At 37.3% G+C, this 23,633-nt stretch overlaps 1 protein-coding gene across 1 annotated transcript in view; it reads left to right on the forward strand.

Annotated features, from left to right (window-relative positions):
* The first annotated feature begins 3,008 nt into the window (after positions 1–3,008).
* The window catches only part of cbln1 (cerebellin 1 precursor), a 45,069-nt gene continuing 24,444 nt past the window's right edge, over positions 3,009–23,633 (forward strand). Inside the window, exons 1-2 of the mRNA XM_059334488.1 lie at positions 3,009–3,921; positions 5,225–5,344. Coding sequence (XP_059190471.1) covers positions 3,664–3,921; positions 5,225–5,344 — 378 coding nt within the window. The 5' untranslated portion in view covers positions 3,009–3,663. The remainder of the gene's footprint in view (positions 3,922–5,224; positions 5,345–23,633) is intronic.

Genomic DNA, 23,633 nt, shown 5'->3' on the forward strand with positions numbered 1-23,633 from the left:
CATGGTCTACTAGCGGCCGTTCAGCTCCCAGTACTGACACCGCATCGTAATGCAATGTGAGCATTTATTTTCTCATTTCTCTAACACACTCAAAAGAAAAACTTGTTCCCAGAACGTTATAAAATTATGAAAATAATTTCCACCTAAATGAAAAGCTTTAATTCCGCGAGAAACTATTTTGTTGAGTGAACAAAATGTAAATATGTTGGGTCAACATGATGCATTAATTACCAGCGGTCAGTCCAACTAGATTTATAAGGGTAATTGTAACATACTAACGTAATTTTCTTGGGCCATTTAAACGTGTATGATATCATTATATCTATATATATACCATATCGATATATTAAGAGTTACTTAATTGAATGGGGTAGTTACAACTACTTTTTAAATTGGTCCAGTACATGAATTAATTGTGCTGAGCCAACAAAACAAAGCTAGGTTTTATATTCAGCAATTTAAAGATAAATGTCAACCTATATAACCCCAGCTGGTGTCAAGTTTAGAAAAGAAAAACACAAAGCAAATTGGGTTGTTTTAGCATAAATTATTCTAATAAATTTAAAATTGTTGCATTTTATGCTTAAACTACATGTTTTAAAATTGTTCAACCACAAAACATAAATTTATATAGTAGAAGCTACATGTTAGACTAAGGAGAAGGTAACAGACACCCAGTTTGCTTTTTTTGACTTTTCTCTTGTTGGGGCTGAAAGATGCTACACAGCCTCCAGACCTGTTAGAGGCTGGTAGATGGTGCAAAGCTCCAAAATATTCTGAAACTGCATTTTGGACGGCAGATCTCTGACCTGCTGTGGTCGGTGGGAAGACACAGTGAAGAGCGGGTGACGGACAGTTAGTGGGTTGTTGGATTTCATATAATCCATGCTGGCTGCAGCCGTTCACCACAAACGCCATTCTAAAATGAAGTCCCTCAGTTTGCTAACGTAACAGGTTAGGGGAGCTAACTACACCTGACTAACTCACAGACTGTGTATGAGTTAGCCTTTAGTATATGACAGTAATAGTCTAGACGGATTTCAGAATAAAGGCCTCCTATAAGAAGTGAGGAGCATTTATGGGTACAAGTCAGGAACCGGCCTACCTTACATATCTCAAGGGTGCTGAGTCCAAAAAAAATGATTCCCAAGCGAAATTTTTAGTTTTTGACCTTCTAATTTGTATATCAAATGGCCACCAAATTGCCCATCTTGCTCAGTCATTGGACCATTTCCCCTTTTTTTGTAAGTAGGTAATCAAGATGAGGAAATTAAGTTTCTGGATCTATAGTCTAGAGTCAGAGCAAGGATATAGTGGAGGCTCAGTGGCTTTTTTATGTATATATATATATATATATATATATATGTATATATATATATATATATATATATATATATATATATATATATGCAAATTATCAACTGTAACATTTGCAAGTGATATTGATTGAATATTTATGTCGGCCTTAAAAAATGACACAAATAATGCTTAATTTCACCTTAAAAGTTGGTATTTTGCCTACTTACAAAAAAACTAAGGGGAAATGGTCCAACGACCAACGGCCGCCATTTTGATATGCAAATGAGAAGGTCAAAAACTCAAAATTTCGCTTGGGAACCATTTTTTTTGGATTCAGCACCCTTGAAATAAGTAAAGTAGGCCAGTTCCTGACTTGTCCCCATAAATGCTCCTATATATATATAGGATATATATATATATATATATATATATATATATATATATATATATTCGATTCTTTGTATTGTTTTTTTGGGGGGAAATCCTTTGCAGTCTACCAATAGCAATCACTCTTGACTCACATGAAGCAATCTTTGGTGTGCAGCCCTGCTGACTTATTAACATGCTGAAGTCAGTCTACAATTAATGGAGGGTACTACTGGGCCTGTGAAACCAGTTGCATAATTTCCATTGTGGCTCTGCGGGGAACTCTGTTATGTCTGACAAAATAACTGAATAAACTGTTGAGGCTTTGATGCTGAAAACTCTCAACCAAAAGCCTGTTTTAATCCAAGTGTGCAGTTTGACACGGATCGTACAGCTAATAACAGTTGTGTCGCATTATGCAGAGTGTGTTTTTTTAGCTTGACCAAAGGGACTAAAAGTCATGATATCTCTCCCTCTGCTGCTTCACATTTGATCATTCTTATAATGTAATATTAATTCACTGGAACACTCCTTTAAAAATACCTGTCAAGTTCCTGTGTCCCTGTTGGTGTTGTGTGTTCCCAGTGGTGCTCATTTGGCACACTTTCTGCATTGCTGCACCTCCCTGTGGTACGTCTTACTGCTGCCACCAAACCAAGGACGCCTAATGTTTCCTGATATTTGGGAATTTTTAAAAAACCATTATGCCTAAACCATGTCTGTTTGTGCTCATTTGCAGCTTTAATTAAAATCCCTCTGCAAACTTTTGATTTTACATAGCTCCAGGAGGTGTTTACACACACTGAAGATCATCTCATGCTGGTTGCGGAGCAGATTATTAACAGTTTCCCAGCAGTCCTCTGCTTCAATGATGACGATGATGATGATAATAGTGATGATGATGTTGAATAGCGGATCACATCATGAGTGTATTCATGTGAGCTTATCTTGCGTGGCTCCTCCTTCAGACAGACTGCTGCTTTCTCTGGTTCACCTGTAAGCTGCCGAGAAGACTGTGTGTGTGTGTGTCTGTGTGTGTGTGTGTGTGTGTGCGTGTGTGTGTGTGTGTGTGTCTGTGTGTGTGTGTGTGTGTGTGTGTCTGTGTTTGGGTTGGTGAATAACAGGAAAGGAGAGAGAAAAAGAGGGAGAGAGAAGAAGAAAGCAAAGATAACATGTGTTTAGGTGTAGAAAGAATACAGCACGTGAGAGAGGAGATGTATAGATAGATAGATAGATAGATAGATAGATAGATAGATAGATAGATAGGGGAGGGGGAGCAGGGAAGGAGAGAGAGAGAGCGAGACGGTGAGAGAGATAAAGTGGTGGGGCGTGGAGGGGGCGGTCGGCACGCAGTGATTGGAAAATATCGAAGACGCACACGCGCTAATCCGATGATGGGTCTCAGTTACCGGGGGGAGGGAGGGGTCTGAAAAAAAGAGTAGGACCAGGGCGGGAGCATCTTGCGCCCGCGCGCCGCGTCCCTTCCTCCCGAGCCTTCCTCTTGTGTTTGAAACTCTCATATCTCACATATCAATAATTCAAGCGCGCGCGAGAGAGAGCAGACGGAGCTCCCCCCCGCGCGCTATGAGTCCTGCTGCCTCGTCACTCGTCCAGGGCCCTTCTGCACCGCGCGCGACTCCCGCTTATTGTGTTTCCAAGTGACAGAAAAGCTGCCGAGAAGTGAGAAAAGAAAAGAAGAGAAAGAACAGGTGAAAGCTGTCCACTCGACCGGAGATACGGGGCTGATAGAGTGATTTTGGGAAGAAAGAAAAAAACAGGAGAGACACCTAAAAATAAACCGTCTGGTTTCAGAGACTCCGCGAGGGACAAAGTGTTTGCAGCGTGCTAATTAAATCCACGAACACGGAGTGGCATAGTTGTAAAACCAGCCTGCTTACGGTTATCCTGGGGAACACCGGGAAACTCTTCCTACCGTACTTTTTTAAAGGGGAATAGACCCGCGACCACGACCGAGCAACTTCACCGTTCCGGTCCGGTATGTTGGCGCTTTGCCTGCTGAGTGCCGTGTGGCTCGCGGCGAGCCCGGCCCGCGCTCAGAACGAGACGGAACCAATCGTCCTGGAGGGGAAGTGCCTCGTGGTGTGCGACTCCAACCCCACCGCGGACCCCACGGGCACGGCGCTCGGGATCTCGGTGCGCTCCGGCAGCGCCAAGGTGGCGTTCTCCGCAGTCCGGAACACCAACCATGAACCCTCCGAGATGAGCAACCGGACCATGGTCATCTATTTCGACCGGGTAGGAAAATAAATCTTCTATTCTATTCTATTCTATTCTACGGTAGACTAAACAATCAATGAAGCAAACCAAGTTAATAATTGTTTTCAGTCATTCTCGTTAGTTTTACGTCTGTTTTATTATTACCTGACGGATGATGGAGATGAGCGGACATATGAAGTTTCAGATGGTGTGTGTGGGCGTGTGTTTCATGTGTGGCGTGCCTCAAATACCCCATGCTGGGAATACAACTTGAGCTATCAATGGATAGAAAAAGGAAAATGTCACATATTTCACAAAAAACACCAGAAGCAAAAAAAAAGAAAAAGAAGAAAAAAGGCCTTTTTTTGCCCCCTGCGTACTTGACCATTAAATGACCTTATGGCTGTTGTTGAATTTGGTGTTTTTATGCATATTTAAACAAGACAAAACGGATGTGTGGTCCATAGTCCAGCATCATGTTGTGTTAAATATTTAAAGTTGATAAACCAGGTCTGATGTGGGTTACGGTGGCTCTGCTAATGGTCTCGTGGCTACACAGACCACAGAAAGTGGAGCGGAAATGAATCAGTCTCTGTAACGATTCTTTTTATAGGTAATACATTTCCAAAGTGGTCGGGGAAGTATAGCCTGGTAGGCAAAGCCTTTTGAATATTTCAACTTTTTCTGAGCTGACAATATGGGATATGGGAACTGACATCTCGCCAAATAATTTAGTAACGGCAGGTCGTCGGGGCGAGGTCCTACCCGCCTGCCGTTAAAGGTTAATTCTCTCTCAAACTGCCGTTCAATTACACGCCATAGTTCGCCTCCATCCATAAAACCAGACATTTGGCTGCAGAAATGCATAATTGAAAATTCAATTTAAAAGATTGATTAAGTTCCCTTTTCATTTCCTATAAAGTTTGGAAGTTCTGACAGGGGAAAAAAGCCGAGATAAAAGCCGAGTTATTCCGCTACATCAGTGAATGTGAATGTGTGGTCCGGGGCCACAGGAGCCCTTTAGAGTCCTCTTTCAGAAATAAGTGAGTTATCAATTTCAGTATACGATCCTAGAAATTATTCTCTAAAGAAAAAGCAGGCTACAATTATAACATGTGGGCAGTAGAAAATAAACAATCATAGTAGTAATGTGCGTCTATTTTAGTTTATTACATGGAAACGTCTGTGGGATTGTCTTAACTTTTCACATGCGGGTTATTCTTTTAGTTGTTAATGTTGTTTATTTGTCTTTGGGATAAATAATTTATGCACATGTGCAAATACTGTGAGCCAGATAAAGCAATTTTATCAATGATTGTTTGTTTTTCTTTCTTTCTTCCAGGTTCTAGTAAACGTTGGGAAGAACTTTGACGAAGAGAGAAGTAATTTCATCGCGCCACGCAAAGGGATTTACAGTTTTAACTTCCACGTAGTGAAAGTCTACAACCGCCAAACTATACAGGTAGCGCTTCTCCCTGTGTGTGTGTGTGTGTGTGTTTGTGTGTGTGTGTGTGTCCCACGCTGTTTTCCCTCATAAAAGTTGAACGTGGAAGTCATTTTGTGCATGTTTGAGCTGGTTTTTCCCGCGAGACAAACACGGAGGCGGGTGTTAATAGATGAAAGCCACCCGTGGGCCCAATCCTAATCAATCAATAGATGCAGAACCGACAGAACCGACAGAACCGGGAGGAGCGCGCGGTGCCCGCAGGCCGGCTGGCTGCTGTGGAGAGCGCGAGGAGGGTGCGCGCGGCTCCAGCAGCTTTCCTTTCAGCACCATGGACAGTGGCGCGTCCCTCTCCATGTCTCTGCTCATGAAGCAGCAGGAGGCTGACTAAGATTTCTGATATTTAGGAGATTAAAACATTAAGCACATTTTGAACAGAGCAAACAGAGACAGGGATTTTTAATTTTCTCTGTCTTACACTCACTGGTATGGGTTTTATGTAGAAATAATAATCATGTTTTCCACTTATTTGTCTCTCACACACACATCGCCTGCAGTATGCCTCATCACAGCCCTCCTTTCATCCCACTAACAAGTCGTTCACTATGCCTTAGATGCACCCTTCTTATTCTTTTGATGTGTCAAGAGATGAAGCACTTGAGCAGGCTTATCCCCATTTCCAGCATTTAACATGCACGTGATGGCGCTTTACAAGCCACACAGCGTTAATTACAATGTATCTCTTGCAAATTAAACTGTTGTGTAATTATGCTGTTGGATCCCCGGGGCTTTGGCATTATGTTTTGCTACTTATACTTTATTATTGGAGTCTTGAATTAATTAGCATGGCACCAGCAGTAACAACAATAACAACAACAAGGAGGGTGGGTGGGTAATATGTGAGGAGGGGGGAAGCTATGTCAAGCTCGCCGCGTATAGCCCCACTCATCTTTGTGTGATTGAGCGCAAATAGAGCGTGGATGGCTAACACTTGACTCATGGCACCGAGGTAATTAAGTCTGTCATAGCATGTAGAACACAATGGTGATAATGCCTGTCACATTATCATTAGTGCTGTTATTTGTGGCAGTTTGCTGCATTTTCCATAAGAAACTGCAGTGTTCACTTTCAACGATTAAACAGCGAAAGAGCGAAAGAAGGACCTGGCAAATAAACTAAAAGTACGACAATTTTAACAACCTAAACAATTTCATATAATGCTTTCGAAACTTATAGTTTGCAGCTGGGAAAACGCTTTATTCTCTCACGTTTCTGACATGAAACAGGTGTAGGTTGTCCTCTCTCCTCCTCCCATCCAGCCTGTGCTGAGCTGCTCACCCTCAACCTCTTCCACTCATCCTCCCATCCATCCAGCGCATCTGCTGTGTTGAAAACTCCCACTGTTTGATTGCCTTAGAGGCAGCTACTGTGGTGCATGCAAGAGATGAGAGACAGCAGGGAAAGGATAAAGCGGATGGGATGGAAAGGAAAAGGATGAAATGGTGACAGGGGTGAAGAAAAGATGGGACGAGGGACAGAGGAAGTAAGATGGAGAAAGGGAAGTTAATAGAAAGAAGCGGAGAGGCAAAGTGTAAAAGGTTGGGAGGGAGAGGAGGAATAAGGAAAATGCATTGAAAACAGGCACGTCAGAGAAGAACAAAGGATGGACAGGAAGGAAAGAGCAAGAAGAGGTTCAGGCTGGGCGAAGAGAGACATCATGAGCAACTATTGATCAGTGGATGTTTGCTAGATGTACAAAGGGAATGAGAAACAGTTTGTTCCATCTCTCATCAGTTCTTTCCTGCGCAGAGATCTGTCTATCCGTCTGGGAGGGGTGAGAGAATTGATGTGGGTGTCAAAAAGCAACCTTTTTGCTTTTTGCCTATCAATTAAATACAAATATTGCAAATTAAATTCAGCATATTCTCTGATCTACGGGGAATGGCATCACCCATCAGCAGTGTGTGCACTTCCACTAATGGATAGTTTGCTCACAATATTTTTGAAAATTACTTACATATGTACATATCAAACGCTTCCTTATGTTATAGGGTTTTATTTTGGGCGCAGGTATTAATATTTCCCATGTGTGCCACTGCTCCATATTTGAAATTAAAGTGAATGAAATTAATTCTATATCCCTAAGAGAACATGTTGTACCTGTGGCTTGGAACAGAGAGCTGGCAGATCAGAAAGACAAACAGATGATGCGCAGGTAGGAAACCAATACTCAACAATATGAGGTGCTGTCTGGATAGATGGGTGGGCTTTTAAATCACAACTTTGTTCTTTGTTTTTACCATAATACTGGCTTGTAATAAATGAGAGGTATATGAAAGAGGATGAAGTGGCTTCTGTTGAAGAACGATGTGACAACAAGATTCACAACAAAAGACAGCAGCTCCAGTCACCACAGGACTCGTGTTGTATGAGATAAAAGGTTAAAAGATCTGTTCATTTTACATATTTCACATATATAAAGAGGGTAGCTATCTCACATCTTACACTTAATTCATTCATTCAAAAATTTTATTTTTTTTTAAACATTTGTTTATTGATTTTTCAGTGACATAACAAAATCAAGAGATGACATTACGAGAGTCGAGTGTAACAAGTAAAATAATAATAATAATAATAATAATAATAAAAATAATACATAAAATAAATATAAAATAATAAAATAAAATAAAATAAAATAAAATAAATAAAATAAATAAAATAAATAAAAATGGAAGCGAACAACAAATACACAGAACAAAACAAAAACACAAATAGGTCACCCACTGCTAAATAAAAGTCTAATAATATGTTCACTTAAGCAGAGATAAATAAAAAACATTCCCAGCATGCTACAAACTAGTAGACAATCAGGGTGGTTACTCAGGAATAGCCGTAAAAATCAATCCCATTCAAAATTTTACAGAAGTAGTATGTATTAGTTGATTATATTGTGTATTAATAATTAAAATCTGCAAAGTAACTCAAAAATAAACAAAAAAGTAGTGGAGTAAAAAGTACAGTACAGTCAGATACTTAAATTCCATCACTGGTAATGTAAAATGTGTTTTTTTCCCCAGCTCTAGTCATGTTTATTCTATTTTTTCTCAGTACTAATTACCAACAACTACTAATATATTTTTAACACCACAATTAGTGATTAATCTGGAAAGTAAAAACAACATTTTTGAGGTGTATATTTAGATTTTTTTAATGATTATGATGTGTAATTTGAATTTAAATAGGATGCAGTGTGAATTTGTGCTATTTTCCACCATTATTTTATGCCTTAGCATTCAGATGTGGCGTTCATGAAGCCTCGGGTCACAGCAGCTCAGTAGGGTGAAAGCTACAAAAGGAGCACATCTAAAATGCCTCATGCTGTTTGTGTATTAAGCCTTTCTGTTTTTCTAATTTCCCATTGAGAGAGGAACACCTGGAGGCACCGCTCCGAGCTGTTGATAGCACACTGCTCCGATAATGGGAGGTTTTACCTTTTACATACTGCTCTTTGGGTTAGAGGAACTTATTTTATTTTATTTTGACCCAGAGCAGCTGCATCTGTCTGCAACAAAGCAGAATCCTTTCAACCCGTTCAGTTTATGCTTTGGTTTCCAAAACACACATTTTTATGATCTAACTTGGGTCACTGGGGTCCTCCCATGTTATACTGAAATAATTAACTCCTGAGAAAAAGCAAACATGATCCGTTTTTTAAAATGAAGAGCAGTTTATTCAGTTCATTCCCTGTTAATTGTACTGAATACTAAGGCAAGACAATTGTTAGTAATTCTAAAAATGGTCTAATATAATTTCAATTTTCCACAATCATTTCATGCTTACTTCAAATGGCTGTCATTACCTAATCATTATTATTATGCAGTTCATTTTATAAGGTATATTTAGGGTTTACAAAGAGGAAATAAACCAGCATGGTAATTATGCATACAAATAAAGCAAAACTGTAGGATATAATTACAAGCAAGATATCAAACCTAAATTGTCATCATTCTGAGGACACATTTATAAGTACTAAATGGAACAAAAATAATTGTTTTTGTTTGATATACTTTTCCACAGCATAGGTACCACAGACATAACTAGAAATTAATGGGACTATCCAAGTAATTATATATTTTATATAATCTATAATGAATGTTGTGTGGCTGTGTTATATGAGGCTGCTCTCTAATTAAAATGTTTCTAGTGCTGTCACAAAGTGCTAACCGATATAAGCAACACTTCATTAAAGTGTTGGCAAATTCTGTTTTAAAACATACACTTTTTAAAGATTGATACGTGTAAAGAAGCCCTGAGATGAAACTTAGTAAAAGCCACATCCCTTCTAGACATCTTTAGATATCATCAAACAGTTTATTTAATATAGTCTGATTCCCCTCTGCAGCTTTGCGCTACAGTCAACAGACTGCTAAACACAAAAAAATGGCCGTGCTCTCTTTAGGAGCGCACATATAAACACTGACAACACTGTCAGATTTATACTTTGTTACTTTTAAGACAAATTGGATCAGTGCGATTTGGTAAATTGTTATTACTTTCTATGTTAAAAGTTATATATATATATATATATATATATATATATATATATATGATGTGCCAAAGAGATCAAACCACATGCCTGTGGCGTACTAGGAAAGATCAGCTTTCCGGGGGGGTTTATCAAGTCCCAAGGAAGAGAATCAGGCTTTGAAGTGATTAATATCATGATATTAACAACTTCCATGTCCGTCACGTAATGCCATTGGGCTGTCTCCCAATGACTCGTGTTGTTTTGAGGTACATCAGTAACACACTTCAGTCACTTTAATACTTTAATAGGCTTTAACCCTCTATGGTACGGTGTTGCCCTGAGACAACATCCCCATTTTTGGCCTGTCAAATTTCTACAATGCATGTTTTTGAGTGATGCAGTACTTTAAAAAAAGAGGGAAGAGTATAGGGAACCAATAGCAATGCTTTAATTTGTCACATGATCTCCAGGAGGCCATATTGAAACCCTATTTTGCGACACAAAAAATCACTCAAAACGTAATTTCCTGGCCCTTTTCCATCTGGAAAAAAATATATTCCTACTGATGGATGAATAAACCTTCATTTTTGATAGTTTCATACACTTAGACTGTTCAAGACATTCATCTACAGGCAACATTCAGATAAGAAACCAGTTAAAAATGTTCATTTTATAATGTTTTTAAATTTAAAATGTTATGTATTGTGCCCTGTCAAAGCTACTGAATATTTTACACATGTTAATTAAATAAATGATGTCAAAATTAATTTTAAAAACTCTCTTTTGTACTTGTGCACCGTTATGGTACAACGTTGCCTACGGACAACAAACCCCAAAACATTTCTTCAGATTATGTTTATTTAGTCTATTTTAAGACCAAAAAACACTCCAAACATTTTTTTCCTAACTGGCATCATAATGCGTACCATAGAGGGTTAAATAAGCTCCTGAAAACTGTAAAGTTCAACAATAGAAGAATTCAGATGTATTTTATTTCCCCTGTCCATGTGAAAGAGGAGCTGAAGTTAATACCATTCTGCCTGCTCTATGGGCCACAATAATGCAACTAGGGGTGCACCGATCGATCGGATCGGCCGGCCGATCGGCCGATTTCCTTAATTTTGCGCGATCGGCGATCGGCCGATTCCTTTACGTCAAACCGATCTTATCTACCTAGATAATAGGCCGGAGGCCGGCTTGTTAACCCTCTATGGTACGGTGTTGCCCTCAGGCAACATACCCATTTTTGGCCTGTCAAATTTCTAAAATGCATGTTTTTGAGTGATGTGAAAAAGGGGAAGAGTATAGGGAACAACTAGCAATGCTTTAATTTGTCACCCTTTTTGCAGACTTTTCCCAAAGGAAACAGTTTTGCCATTTTGCGCCACAAAAAAATCACTCAAAACATAATTTCCTGGCCCTTATCCATCTGGAAAAAAATATATTCCTACTGATAGGTGAGTAAACCTTCGTGAAACCGGTTAAAAAAGTTCCTTTTATAATGTTTTTAAATTTAAAATGTTATGTACCCTGTTGAAGTTACTGAATCTTTTACATGTTTATTAAATAAATAATGTTAAAATGAATTTGAAAAACTTTCTTTTTCACTTGTGCACCATTATGGTACAATGTTGCCTACGGGCAACAAACCCAAAAAACTTCCACAAAACAAAGAATTATAAAATTTATAAGATTATGATTATTTAGTCTATTTGAAGACAAAAAAACCCACTCCAAACATTTTTTTCCTTACTGGCATCACAATGCGTACCATAGAGGGTTAAGAAGAGCCGCTGTTAGCTACAATTAGCTACAGTTAGCTACAGTTAGCTCTGTCGCAGTACAGTGTGTATGTGCTGCTGCGCAGGTGTTCACTTAGCGATCTCTGTTTGTCCCGCCCATAGACTGCCGTGGAAAACCCTCTTCCCTGTTTGTTTCTTCTTCTACGGTTTGTTTCTTCTTCTACAGTTTGGCATCTAGTCCGCCACACTGTATAGTCAAATGCTACGCTGCCCCCGTGTGGAAGGCACCAGTAATACAACTTTTTTTCCTTCCAGATATGATGAACTATTCGATTTTTTATGATTTAATGAATTCGAATATTCTAAAATCCATGCCCTCCCTAGTTGTCTGTATGTTGTACAGAACAAAAAACACTTTATTTATGGTTGCAGTTTTTTTGTTAGTTTGTCCTGTAAATTGGTGCTATTTGTTTTAAGTTCAATATTTTATTAACTACCTCAGGCATTGTGATTTCCTTTATTTGTTAAAGAAAAATACTGCTGTGTTATTGTTTTTTCAATATAATAAGATTCAAACATTGAAGGTGTATGCTGTGAGTTATAAAAAAAATCGGAATATCGGTCGGCCAGAAAATTGCAATCGGTGCAGCCCTAAATGCAACTAAATCTGGAAGATTTTATACACGGAAGAGGCATGCTTTTGGCTTCATGTGCCAATGAGCTACTTTCATAGGAATGAATAGGGCCCCATCTCCAATGCTGTCACCAGTTCAGGTGGAGTGAAACATCTGAATTGACCCCAGGTGGCTGGCTGCAGTATCGGTCATAAACCATCAAATGGTTTCTGTAATTTTAGGTAGTTTCTATCACTCTGATGTCATTTTTCTCAGTCGTGTTTCTTCAGTTAATTAGTTGGCTGAAGCTATAAAAAGGGGTGTAGCGTCATGATTGTCAGCTGTAACTGACTTACGATTGGTCGGATGGGACCTCGTTTCTGCAGCTACACTGCCAAACAAATGATGTCACCACCGCAAGATGGCCGCTCCCGTGTATGGGATGTTTTGACTTCATTTTTGTGCAGTGGGAGGAAGTTAAGACGCTTCGTACATCTTTATGCTCAGTCTATGGGGGGCCTAGAGGTCCAATAATGGTTTTCCTCTGGAAAAAGGTAAAAACAAAGTATTTTGCAATTACAACTTTTGCCTGTCACTACACTGTAAAAAAAAACAGTTGTTTTTACGGTAATAAACTAGCAGCTGTGGTTGCCAGAACTTTACCGTAATAAATACGGTAGAACTTTTTTTAACATTACAGTAAAATTATTTTATTTATTTATTCCATTTTTTACTGTATGAATAAAAAGTTTTTCCATCAAAAGAAACACTGTTCTGCCATATAATTGACAAGAAAATACTTTATAAATGCCGCAGAAATTAAAGATTTTACCATTAAATATTACAGTATATTTTTGTTAGAGATATTATGTTTAGTACATTTAACAGTGAGAAAAAGTATTTTTTACAAAAGATAATTGCAAAAATTACATTGGTGGCTTAAATACATATTACAGTGTATTTTATAGTGGAGTAATGTACACAAAACTGTAAATACTGTTTTGGCTGATATATACATTTACGGTGTTTCATTGTTACTGAAACTGAATTAACTAATTTATCATTTTACGTCTTTTACTGTCATGGTTTAGCAGTTTTTCATCGTAAAATGAATGACATTTTTTACAGTGTAGGATCAATTAATAACGTGTAATAAAGGTTATTTTCATTCATTATGAATTCTAAAAACTGGATTTAGTGTTAGGTTACTTAGTAAATCAGGAGATCCGTCAAAGGTTTTGACATGACTGTAAGATCCTGCTTATGAGTCTTCTTTTACGAAGTGGAATTAAAAAAAAAGAATCATTAGATAAACTACTTTCTACTTTTTTCTCTTATATTACTGCAGGGCAGTAGTTGTTGGTGTTATATTACTGCAGGGCTTACAGTAGTCAGCTCCATAGAAGTGACAAAAAACAAGCAAAAAAAGCGTCTTTTAGTGTTAAAAAATGATGCGTGGCTACTTCAATAACACTTGTACAGTGTTTAAGACCCACTATGCCTGTATAGACTGTAACTAATACTAGGAGGAAGTGTCACTACACTTCCATTGCACTGCAGCTGTGTGTTTGAGGGAAGTGAATGGTCAGCAGTGCGGTGATGTGTGGCATATGAAGACGTGTGAACAGAATGAGCAGCTTGAACTGTGCTGTGACAAAGTAAAAATAGAGATACACTACAGTAGTCATCTGCTGCTGGCACAGTCAGTCTTCTTCTTATATTATACAGTGGGGATGCAGCGAAATGAGAAGCAAGTCATAAATAAACACCTTATCTGTTCTCATGTTCACTTGCCTTTGAAATGGTTAGAAGGAGAAAGCGGGGGTAGTAGAAGAGATAATGAAGTTGGTTTGTGGCTGGCCAGAGAGGCGATATATTCTGGGAGTTGTCAGGCCTCACACAGACACACACACACTGTGTTTGTGAGCATGATTAGACAATCCTGCTGTACTGAGCTAGAGTCACTTTTAGCCATGTCAGCAGCATGACTCCATGGGTGGCAACGTTGGCTGGTGTTGGTCCACCGCTCTCTATCTCAACAACTACTGGATGAACTGAATATCGTACAGATATTCATGAGGCTAATGTTCCCTATACACCAGAAGACTTTGAAAAGATTTAGAAAGACTCCTGCAAGACTATCAGCTCAGACCTGCTCACATCTAGAGACAAGTGTTGAGAGTTTTTAGTCCCAGCCTAGTCTAACACTGAGATTCTACAAAGACTGTGAATCTTGCAGGGTCACTATTTACAAGACTACAATTAGATTTTCTTTAGCATTTTTTACCTACCATGCACTTTTTGTGTGTGCAGTGGTTTGTGTTTGTGCGGTTGTAATAAGGCTGCCGTTTTTGTGGATTTATGTTGTAAAACCACTGATATAGGTTTAGGACAACACACTTCCTCGTACGGTGTTATAAAAAAAACAGTTTAAACAGTAAATAAATGTACGTAAATGCTGGAAGTGAAGTCAAAAGGCATTTACTTTTGCTTTCACACTGGATGCGAACCCCGCTCTCCTGGGTGAATTCCACCATTTATTCGACCCATCCACCACCCCAGCTTCCAATCAAATGCGGGAATCCGCTATTTTAACTTTCGTGAAATGACGTAACAAACAAGGTGACCAATACACTACACCATGTGGACCACAAGTAGAGACAGTAGACATACAGCGCAAACAACAACAAAGAAAAACATAAATGATAAACGATTTGCACAGAGGCATCACAGGTGTGTGTGCGTGTGTGTATGTGGATGAGGGGCAGATGCTACGACATATATATAAAAATATATAACATGGCTCTTTATATGTATCACAAAATGAAAATAAATAGGCAAACAAGAAGCGCTAACGAGAGAAAACAAATTAACAAGAATAGATAAAATAACTAGTTAAATAAATAAATAAAAATAAATAATAATAACAAAAATAATAATATTAAAAATAATAATAATTGTATATATACCCGCATACGTACATATATAAAAAAAAAAAAAAACAACATATAATATAATATATAATATAATAACACAGGGGGAAAATCGCAATCTTAAAGGTGAAATCAACAGTGCCAATATAATTTTACTGTAATATTAAAAAAAGTTCTACCGTATTTATTACGGTAAAGTTCTGGCTACCACAGCTGCCAGTTTATTACCGTAAAAACAACTGTTTTGTTTTTTTACAGTGTACTACTACGTCAGTAAGATGGCGACAGGCGCATTGCAGCGGTCGGTGAAATATGTCAATATAGCTCGTAATTCGCTGCCTTTACACACGACATATATTGAGGTTTTTGAGGGGAGAAGAGGCTGTTTGAAAAGGGTTAGATATAAAAATGTATCTTTCAGTTCATATTGGTTCTTTTGTCTAATGTGACAATCATTACATTAAGCATATTAAAGGGAAGGTTCCCGGCCCAAAAATGACTATCTATATTTTTATTTTTATTTGGAGGTAGCGGCCGTAGAGATGTCTGCCTTCTCTTGCAATAATGGAACTATATGGCACCTTGCTGATATCTCCAACACTCACAAAAATAATCTAGACTGATCAATAGCACCAAAGGTAACCAAAAAAAATGTCATTTTCATTTCAGAGGTAGATGCAGACACAAAAAACTATATTGTATATATTTCTGAAAACATGTTTCTCCCAAAAGGGCTGTTTATAAATGAAATGAAAATGCACATTGTTTTTGTTTTGTGCAGTTCTCTCATCTCATCTTCTGTTTTTTACATTGCAGACACACACACACACACACACACACACACACACACACACACACACACACACACACACACACACTCACACACACACACACACACACAGAGACTTCAAGCCAGCTGCTTGGTCTCATTTTTACCCATCAACCTGTGCTCAGTCTCCTTTAGTTTGGCAGAACATAATAGAAAACTGAGCTGGTTTGTGCTCATGTGTGAAAGAAAGAGAGGAGGTGTGAGAGAAAGTATTCTTTGAATATTCATTGTGTTCTAATTGAACAAGAAAGACTCAACAAAAGTGAGTCATTAGGACTGTAGACATATTCCAAAAAAAGGACATTGACATTTCTTTCCAACTCCTCGTTAAGCCCAAAGCAATGTTTAACTCAATCACTGCACCTTCAATAATCAATAATTAGAAAAATACTTGTACACCAGGAAAAGGTTGTAATAAGTCTTCATTGAGTGTCTCATGTGATTATTCCATTGTTTGTAAAAGTTAAAAGAAACCTCATTTGGTTTGTTGTAATGAAAGTTGACTAGTAGGCTTTCAGAAAGCTAACAATGTAGCTAACAGGCATGTGCCTTAAAAGATATGCAGTCCTTCAGTCGGTTAGTCACAGAGATCATCCCGTCCATGTGTGAGCAGCTAACAGCTTCAAACAGTGTTAGAGCCAGACGGCTGCACCACCACCAGTCTGTTTCTGTGTTAGTGAGACGGAGCCAGACTCAACATCTGCACTTCTGCTGGAGAGATCTCCTCAGCCAGCTATATCTGGAACAAACTTTTTTTATAGAATAGTCTTCCGTGAGATTGTCTCTTTGGTGGTGATTGACCTGATTGAAGCTCTGTTCAACAATTCAGTCAGTACGTTTACATGACACTGGAAAAAAAACTAATTATTGCCTTAATCCGACTATAACTGGACAACTGAAGTGCATGTAATGTCAGAGTTCTCCAACTCCGATTAATACACCCATATAATGCGATTGGAATAGGATTTTCGCCGGCATGTATGACAAGACAACGCATTTGCGCATGCTCCTTCCCCCGCGTTAGCGTATGACCCTGGAACAAAAACATTCAAGAAAGCCCGTCACGTTAGCTGGTCTCATTAGCCGGTCACATTAGCCAGTCGCGTTAGCCGGTCGCATTAGCCGGTCACGTTAGCTGGTCTCATTAGCTGGTCACATTAGCTGGTCTCGTTAGCTGGTCTCATTAGCTGGTCACATTAGCTGGTCTCGTTAGCTGGTCACATTAGCTGGTCACATTAGCCAGTCGATTTAGCCGGTCACATTAGTCGGTCACATTAGTCGGTCGCGTTAGCTGGTCACATTAGTCGGTCACATTAGTCGGTCGCGTTAGCTTGTCACATTAGCCAGTCACGTTAGGTGGTCACATTAGCCGGCTGATTTAGCTGGTCACATTAGCCAGTCGCGTTAGCTGGTCACATTAGTCGGTCGCATTAGCCGGTCGATTTAGCCGGTCACATTAGCCGGTCACATTAGCTAGTCGCGTTAGCTGGTCTCATTAGCTGGTCACATTAGCCGGTCGCATTAGTCAGTCACATTAGCCGGTCAATTTAGCCGGTCGCATTAGTCAGTCACATTAGCCGGTCGCGTTAGCTGGTCACATTAGCCGGTCAATTTAGCTGGTCACATTAGCCGGTCGCGTTAGCTGGTCTCATTAGCTTATCGCGTTAGCTGGTCTCATTAGCCAGTCACATTAGCCGGACGCGTTAGCTGGTCACATTAGCCGGTCGCGTTAGCCGGTCAGTAGCGACGGCACAAAGTGTCGAACTGAGGTCAATCAGAAAGAAGGCCAGATCAACCCGCTGAAACGACGCATATCACCACCCAGTGTTCAGGAGGAGGACACGTTCCCGTCAGTTATTCAATTTTCTCAGTTGCATGTAAACTGAGACAAGGACAAAAGTCTGATTAGATGCCACAATTTGTATGCATAGCTAAATGAAACTGCATGTAAACACACTGACTGATTATCAGTTCAGTCTGTGGAACCTGAGACTCATTGTTGGGCCACATTTACACTTAGTTCAATTAACTACATGTTGAGTTTCCTTAATTTGCCATTTAGGTTACTATTTGTCAGACAATAGTTCATACTTTAATACTAAATACTATATGAAAGGAACACTTGTGATTTTCTATGATTGTGAAATGTGTTAAATATGTACAGCTGATGTTAAAATGTTAAAATGTTATAGTTAGTTACTTAGTACTGATAGTTTGTAGCAGCTTTTTACAACCCATATTTATCATGGTATCATATCATTTCATGCCACTGATATCATGATATTAGAGCATAATAATCTAAGTGCATCCTTTTTAAGAGCCATGAACTTTTAATTCTCAAGAATACTAAACATAGGAATTGAAGTGTATAAAAGAAATATTAAAAAAATAAAAATAAAATAAAACATAAATGAATAAACTGCAATTGAAACAAATAGACAAGCAAATAGACTCTCAGGCTATGTTGATAAATATTGCACTGAGATAAATATTATATTATTATTTTACATTATAAATAATATATAAACAGCTATTTGGGAGATGTAGTTTTTTTCCCAGCAATTCATTTTGCTTATCAAACATGCAGAATTATTATAAACTCTGAAGACACAAAAAAGCACAGAAGGGCTCTCTAAGGCCAACCGTGGTGTGTGTGTGTGTGTGTGTGTGTGTGTGTGTATGTGTGTGTGTGTGTGTGTGTGTGTGTGTGTGTGTGTGTGTGTGTGTGAGCCCCGCCTCCCACATAGAGCAGCTTACTGACACAAGAGGGAAAGAAGCAGTGAACTGGCAAAAAATCGTGTTTATGTAAACAAACCTACATGCAATCGACAATATCAAGCCCAGAAAAAAAACAACTGTTGTGTCCATTTTATATATCGAACAATAAGTCCATACAGTAAATATCGTGACAGGCCTGGAAGTAACTATTGTATGATTGCACAACATCAACCACATGTTTAAATTGACGACGATTACATTTAGGTATGAGAACATTTTGATCTCCTGCTACGGATAGAGATGTTCATTTAGAAAACGCTCCTTTCAGCTGTATTAGAACAGTGGTTCTCATATGGGGGTACGTGAAGATTTTAAAATATACATTTAAAAAGTAGCATCCATGCAAAAATAAAAAAAAATATTTAATAAATATTTTCTCCCCCTGCCACCTGGCATCACCTGTCAATCACTTGAAAACTCAAAGATGGAGTCGTGGTTGAAGCGTAGCAGTTATAGTTTTAAATGGTTATATGCTCACTGTTTTTACTACATTAAGTTGAATCACTACATTTTAGTGATGGGAAATATTTTCAATATATTTAGTCATGGATTATTAACCCTCTATGGTACACATTATTATGCCAGTTAGGGAAAAAAGAGTTTGGAGTGTTTTTTGTCTTAAATTAGACTAAATAAACATTATCTAAAGAAAAAAAATCTGAAGTTTTTGGGGTTTGTTGTCCGTAGGCAACATTGTATCATAACAGTGCACAACTGAAAAAGAAAGTTTTTAAATTAATTTTAACATAATTTATTTTAAGATTCAGTAGCTTCAACAGGGTACAATACATAACATTTTAAATTTAAAAACATTATAAAAGGATCTTTTTTAACCAGTTTCTTGTCTGGATGTTGCCTGTAAGAAACATTGTACCATTGAACCAACGAACCAATTGAACATGCTAAGTATATGCAACTATTAAAAATGAAGGTTTACTCATCTATCAGTAGGAATATATATTTTTCCAGATGGAAAAGGGCCAGGAAATTATGTTTTGAGTGATTTTTTTGTGGCACAAAATGGCAAAGCTGTTTCCTTTGGAAAAGTCTGCAAAATAGGGTTTCAATATGGCCGCCTGGAGGTCATGTGACAAATTAAAGCATTGCTATTGGTTCCCTATACTCTTCCCTCTTTTTTAAAGTATCACAACACTCAAAAACATGCATTCTAGAAATTTGGAAGGCCAAAAATGGGGATGTTGACTGAGGGCAACACCGTACCATAGAGGGTTAACATTTAAAATGTTTGAATTTTGTATGTGTTTATCAGTTCCAAAGTTTAATAAATCAGACACTGATGTCACAGCGCTCTGTTTTTAAGGCTTTTTTTTCACCCAAAAATGATTTGCCCCGGTTAGGGGGTACTTGGCTGAAAAAAATGTTCACTGAAAAAGGTTGAGAGCCACTGTATTGGAGCATAGCTGCTCAAAGTCGGCCCTCAGAACTTTTTTTCATCCCCCAAACATAAAAGGAAACCGTTATGTTTTAATCTTCCACTTACTATTTCAATACAATACTACAGCTGATTGCATTGCAACTTTCTCATTAATTTTAGTGCTGTTAGGTAAAGTAAGTGATTTTAGTACAGCAAAAAAAAAAAAAAAAAAATACTCTGTGTGATTGTATGGGTTGGAGGACTTGGAGGCTTTATGCCAAACCTGTTTGCATTTATTATCAGATCTTGTTAATTTCAGATAGAATGGCAGTGATGGACTGTAATTGCAGCAAATTTTTCATCTGTTGAGAGTCCTGATGATGCAACTTGTCATAGATGATATGATTATGTTTTACTCGCGACACAGTTATATGCTGACAGTATAACTGCCAGTGTAAAAGTAATGTTAACCCTCTATGGTACAGTATTGCCATCAGGCAACATCCCCATTTTTGGCCTGTTAAATTTCTACAATACATGTTTTTGAGTTTTTGAATCTCCAGGAGGCCAAATTGACTTTTTCAAAGGAAACAGCTTTTCCATTTTTTGCCACAAAAAACACTTTAAAAAAACGTAATTTATATAATATATTCCTTCTTATAGGTGAGTAAACCTTCATTTTTGATAGTTTCATACACTTAGACTGTTCAAGATATTAATTTCAATGGGTCGTTGGTTCAATGGTACAATGTTTCCTACAGGCAACATTCAGACAAGAAACCAGTTTTATCATGTTTTTAAATTTAAAATGTTATGTATTGTACCCTGTTGAAGCTACTGAATCTTTTACATGTTTATGAAATAAATGAATTGAAATTATTTTTAAAAACTTTCTTTTTCACTTGTGCACCGTTATGGTACAATGTTGCCTACGGACAACAAACCCCAAAAACTTCCACAAAAAAAATAATTTTAAAATTTCTTCAGATTATGTTTATTTTGTCTATTTTAAGACAAAAAAAAAAACACTACAAACATTTTTTTCCTAACAGGCAGCATGATCCGTACCATAGAGGGTTAAACATAAGAATATTGAATACACTAATATTTCTTTTTAAACTGAAAAGTAAAGAAGTAAAGGTATCAGTACTACTGTGTGTGTGTGTGTGTGTGTGTGTGTGTACAAACTGTGTTTATAAAGTGAAACTTGTATGTCTGAGTGCTGCAGAGGACAGATAGCAGTTTGTGATTCCCAGCTGAGCCAGATGTTTTATCTTATAGATATCTTATAGATAAAACATCTTATATCTTATCTTATATTTATCTTATATCTTATAGTTTGACTTGACCCCTGGTCTGAGGTACACTGTAAAAAAAAATCTGTTTAATTTACGGTAAAATACCGGCAGCTGCGGTTGCCAGAACATCACCGTAAAAAATACAGCGTATGTTAATGTAAATATCAGCAAAAACTGTAATTTATACTGAATATTCCCATTACTTTTAGGATAATTGTTTCATCATGGTATTTCTCCATTAATTTTACATGAAAATGTTATATTTTTACAGCAAAACTGTGTGTTTTCTACAGTTTATGGCGGTTTTATACTGTTCTTTGATTTACAGTAATTAAAAGTATCTACTACGGTGATGTACAATGTTTAATTTTACGACCTGTTTCTGATGCAATTTGACAGTTTTTTACTGTAATTTCTACAAACATTTTTTACAGTGTAGCATCTTTTTAGTTATGAAGTAGCTATTTGACAAATAAATTTCACAATAATATATTTCTTTATGTGATTCACATTATTCCCAGTTAACAGAGAGTGATACCTGCTGCAGCCTCCCTTTAGATAAGAGGTCAGGGTGTGCTTTAATTAATAAATAATGAGTTCCTGCAGGTTTTTTGGTGTCTTCAGTGTAAATGCTACTAAGGGTCATCTGCTCTTGTTGAGGTTCTCAACAGATTTATCTTAATTAATGTTCCTCTTGTGGTGTGTTTTGACATTTGGCAGCTGATTCAGATGTTGCATGTTTTGCCTTTCACTAAAGAAGAAATATGACGGCTGAGGGCTTTGCCCACTGGTTGCCTCAAATTAATGATGTTGTTCCTCGAGGCAATATTGACGAAGACTGGTGAAGAGTTGCTGACATTTGTAAGATCTGTTTCTGTGTCCTGGTCTAAAATGTAAATAGTTCACTAAACATTTGACCTTTGCTCTGCTGCTTCCATCTTTATTTCTGCTTGCTTTTTTCCCTTATTACTCACAGATCACTTCCCCTGAAGAACACATCTCCATTTAACCGACAAATCTGTTTATTTTTGCTCTCACTGGAAAAACAATATGTAACTACAAAGTGCAAAGGTGCTAAAATAATTTTAGAACATTTAATGTGACAGCTTGCTTTATATACATAAGGCAGCACAGTGGATACAGCTTACAGCAGCATTTACAAGTAAAAAAAACACGGAAACACTTTACAATAACCAACTAAATAATGTTTATAGATGGTTTATAAACCAATAATTAACATTTAAGAGTATTGGTAACACTTTACAACAGGGGTCTCAAACTCGCGGCCCGCGGGCCAATTGCGGCCCTCGTGACGATATTTTGTGGCCCCCACCTTGATATGAAAGTTTAATGTGAGTTTTATATGAATGGCACTTTACCGTGTTGTGTGTGGAAGGTCCCTTTATTTACTTTTTTTGGTAATTTTATGTCTTTTTTAAAATAATTTTGTCTTTTAAAAAAATATAATTTTGTGTCTTTTTTAATAATTTTGTGTCTTTTTTAAATAATTTTGTGTGTTTTTTTCGTAATTCTGTGTCTTTTTTGGGTAATTTTGTGTCTTTTTTAGTAATTTTGTGTCTTCTTTGGTAATTTTGTGTCTTTTTAAAATAATTTAGTGTTTTTTCAAGTCATTTTGTGTCTTTTTTCTGTCATTTTGTGTCTTTTTTTGGTCATTTTGATACTGCCTCCAATGGCTTCCAGGTAATTTGAGTTTGAGACCCCTGCTTTACAATAACCATCATTTATAAAAGGTAAACAGATAGTTTATTAATGTTTAATCATCATTTATAAACCATATATAGGCCATTTAGAATGGTAAATACATTGTTTATTAATGTTTAACTAACTAAATAATTTATAAATGGCAAATAGATGGTATATTAATGTAAGTTTATATTTACTTTACCAATAACAAACAATTAAATTATAATCAATAGTTTATTAACAGTTTCAATTGCATTCATTTTAACATTTTTAACACCATATTAAAATGTTAATGATTTTGAAATGATTCATAAACCTTTAAGAAATTGGTTGAAAATATTTAAAGATTAAATATGTATATAGCACTTTGAAAATGGTTAATAATTGGTTTATAAACCATCTATAAACATTATTTAGTTGGTTATTGTAAAGTGTTACCAGAGTATTTAATCTTAAAAAAAATTCAACCAATTTCTTAAAGGGATATGAATAATTTAAAAAATCAT

The sequence above is a fragment of the Centropristis striata genome, chromosome 6 (genome assembly GCF_030273125.1).
Source record: "Centropristis striata isolate RG_2023a ecotype Rhode Island chromosome 6, C.striata_1.0, whole genome shotgun sequence".
NCBI lineage: Eukaryota > Metazoa > Chordata > Actinopteri > Perciformes > Serranidae > Centropristis > Centropristis striata.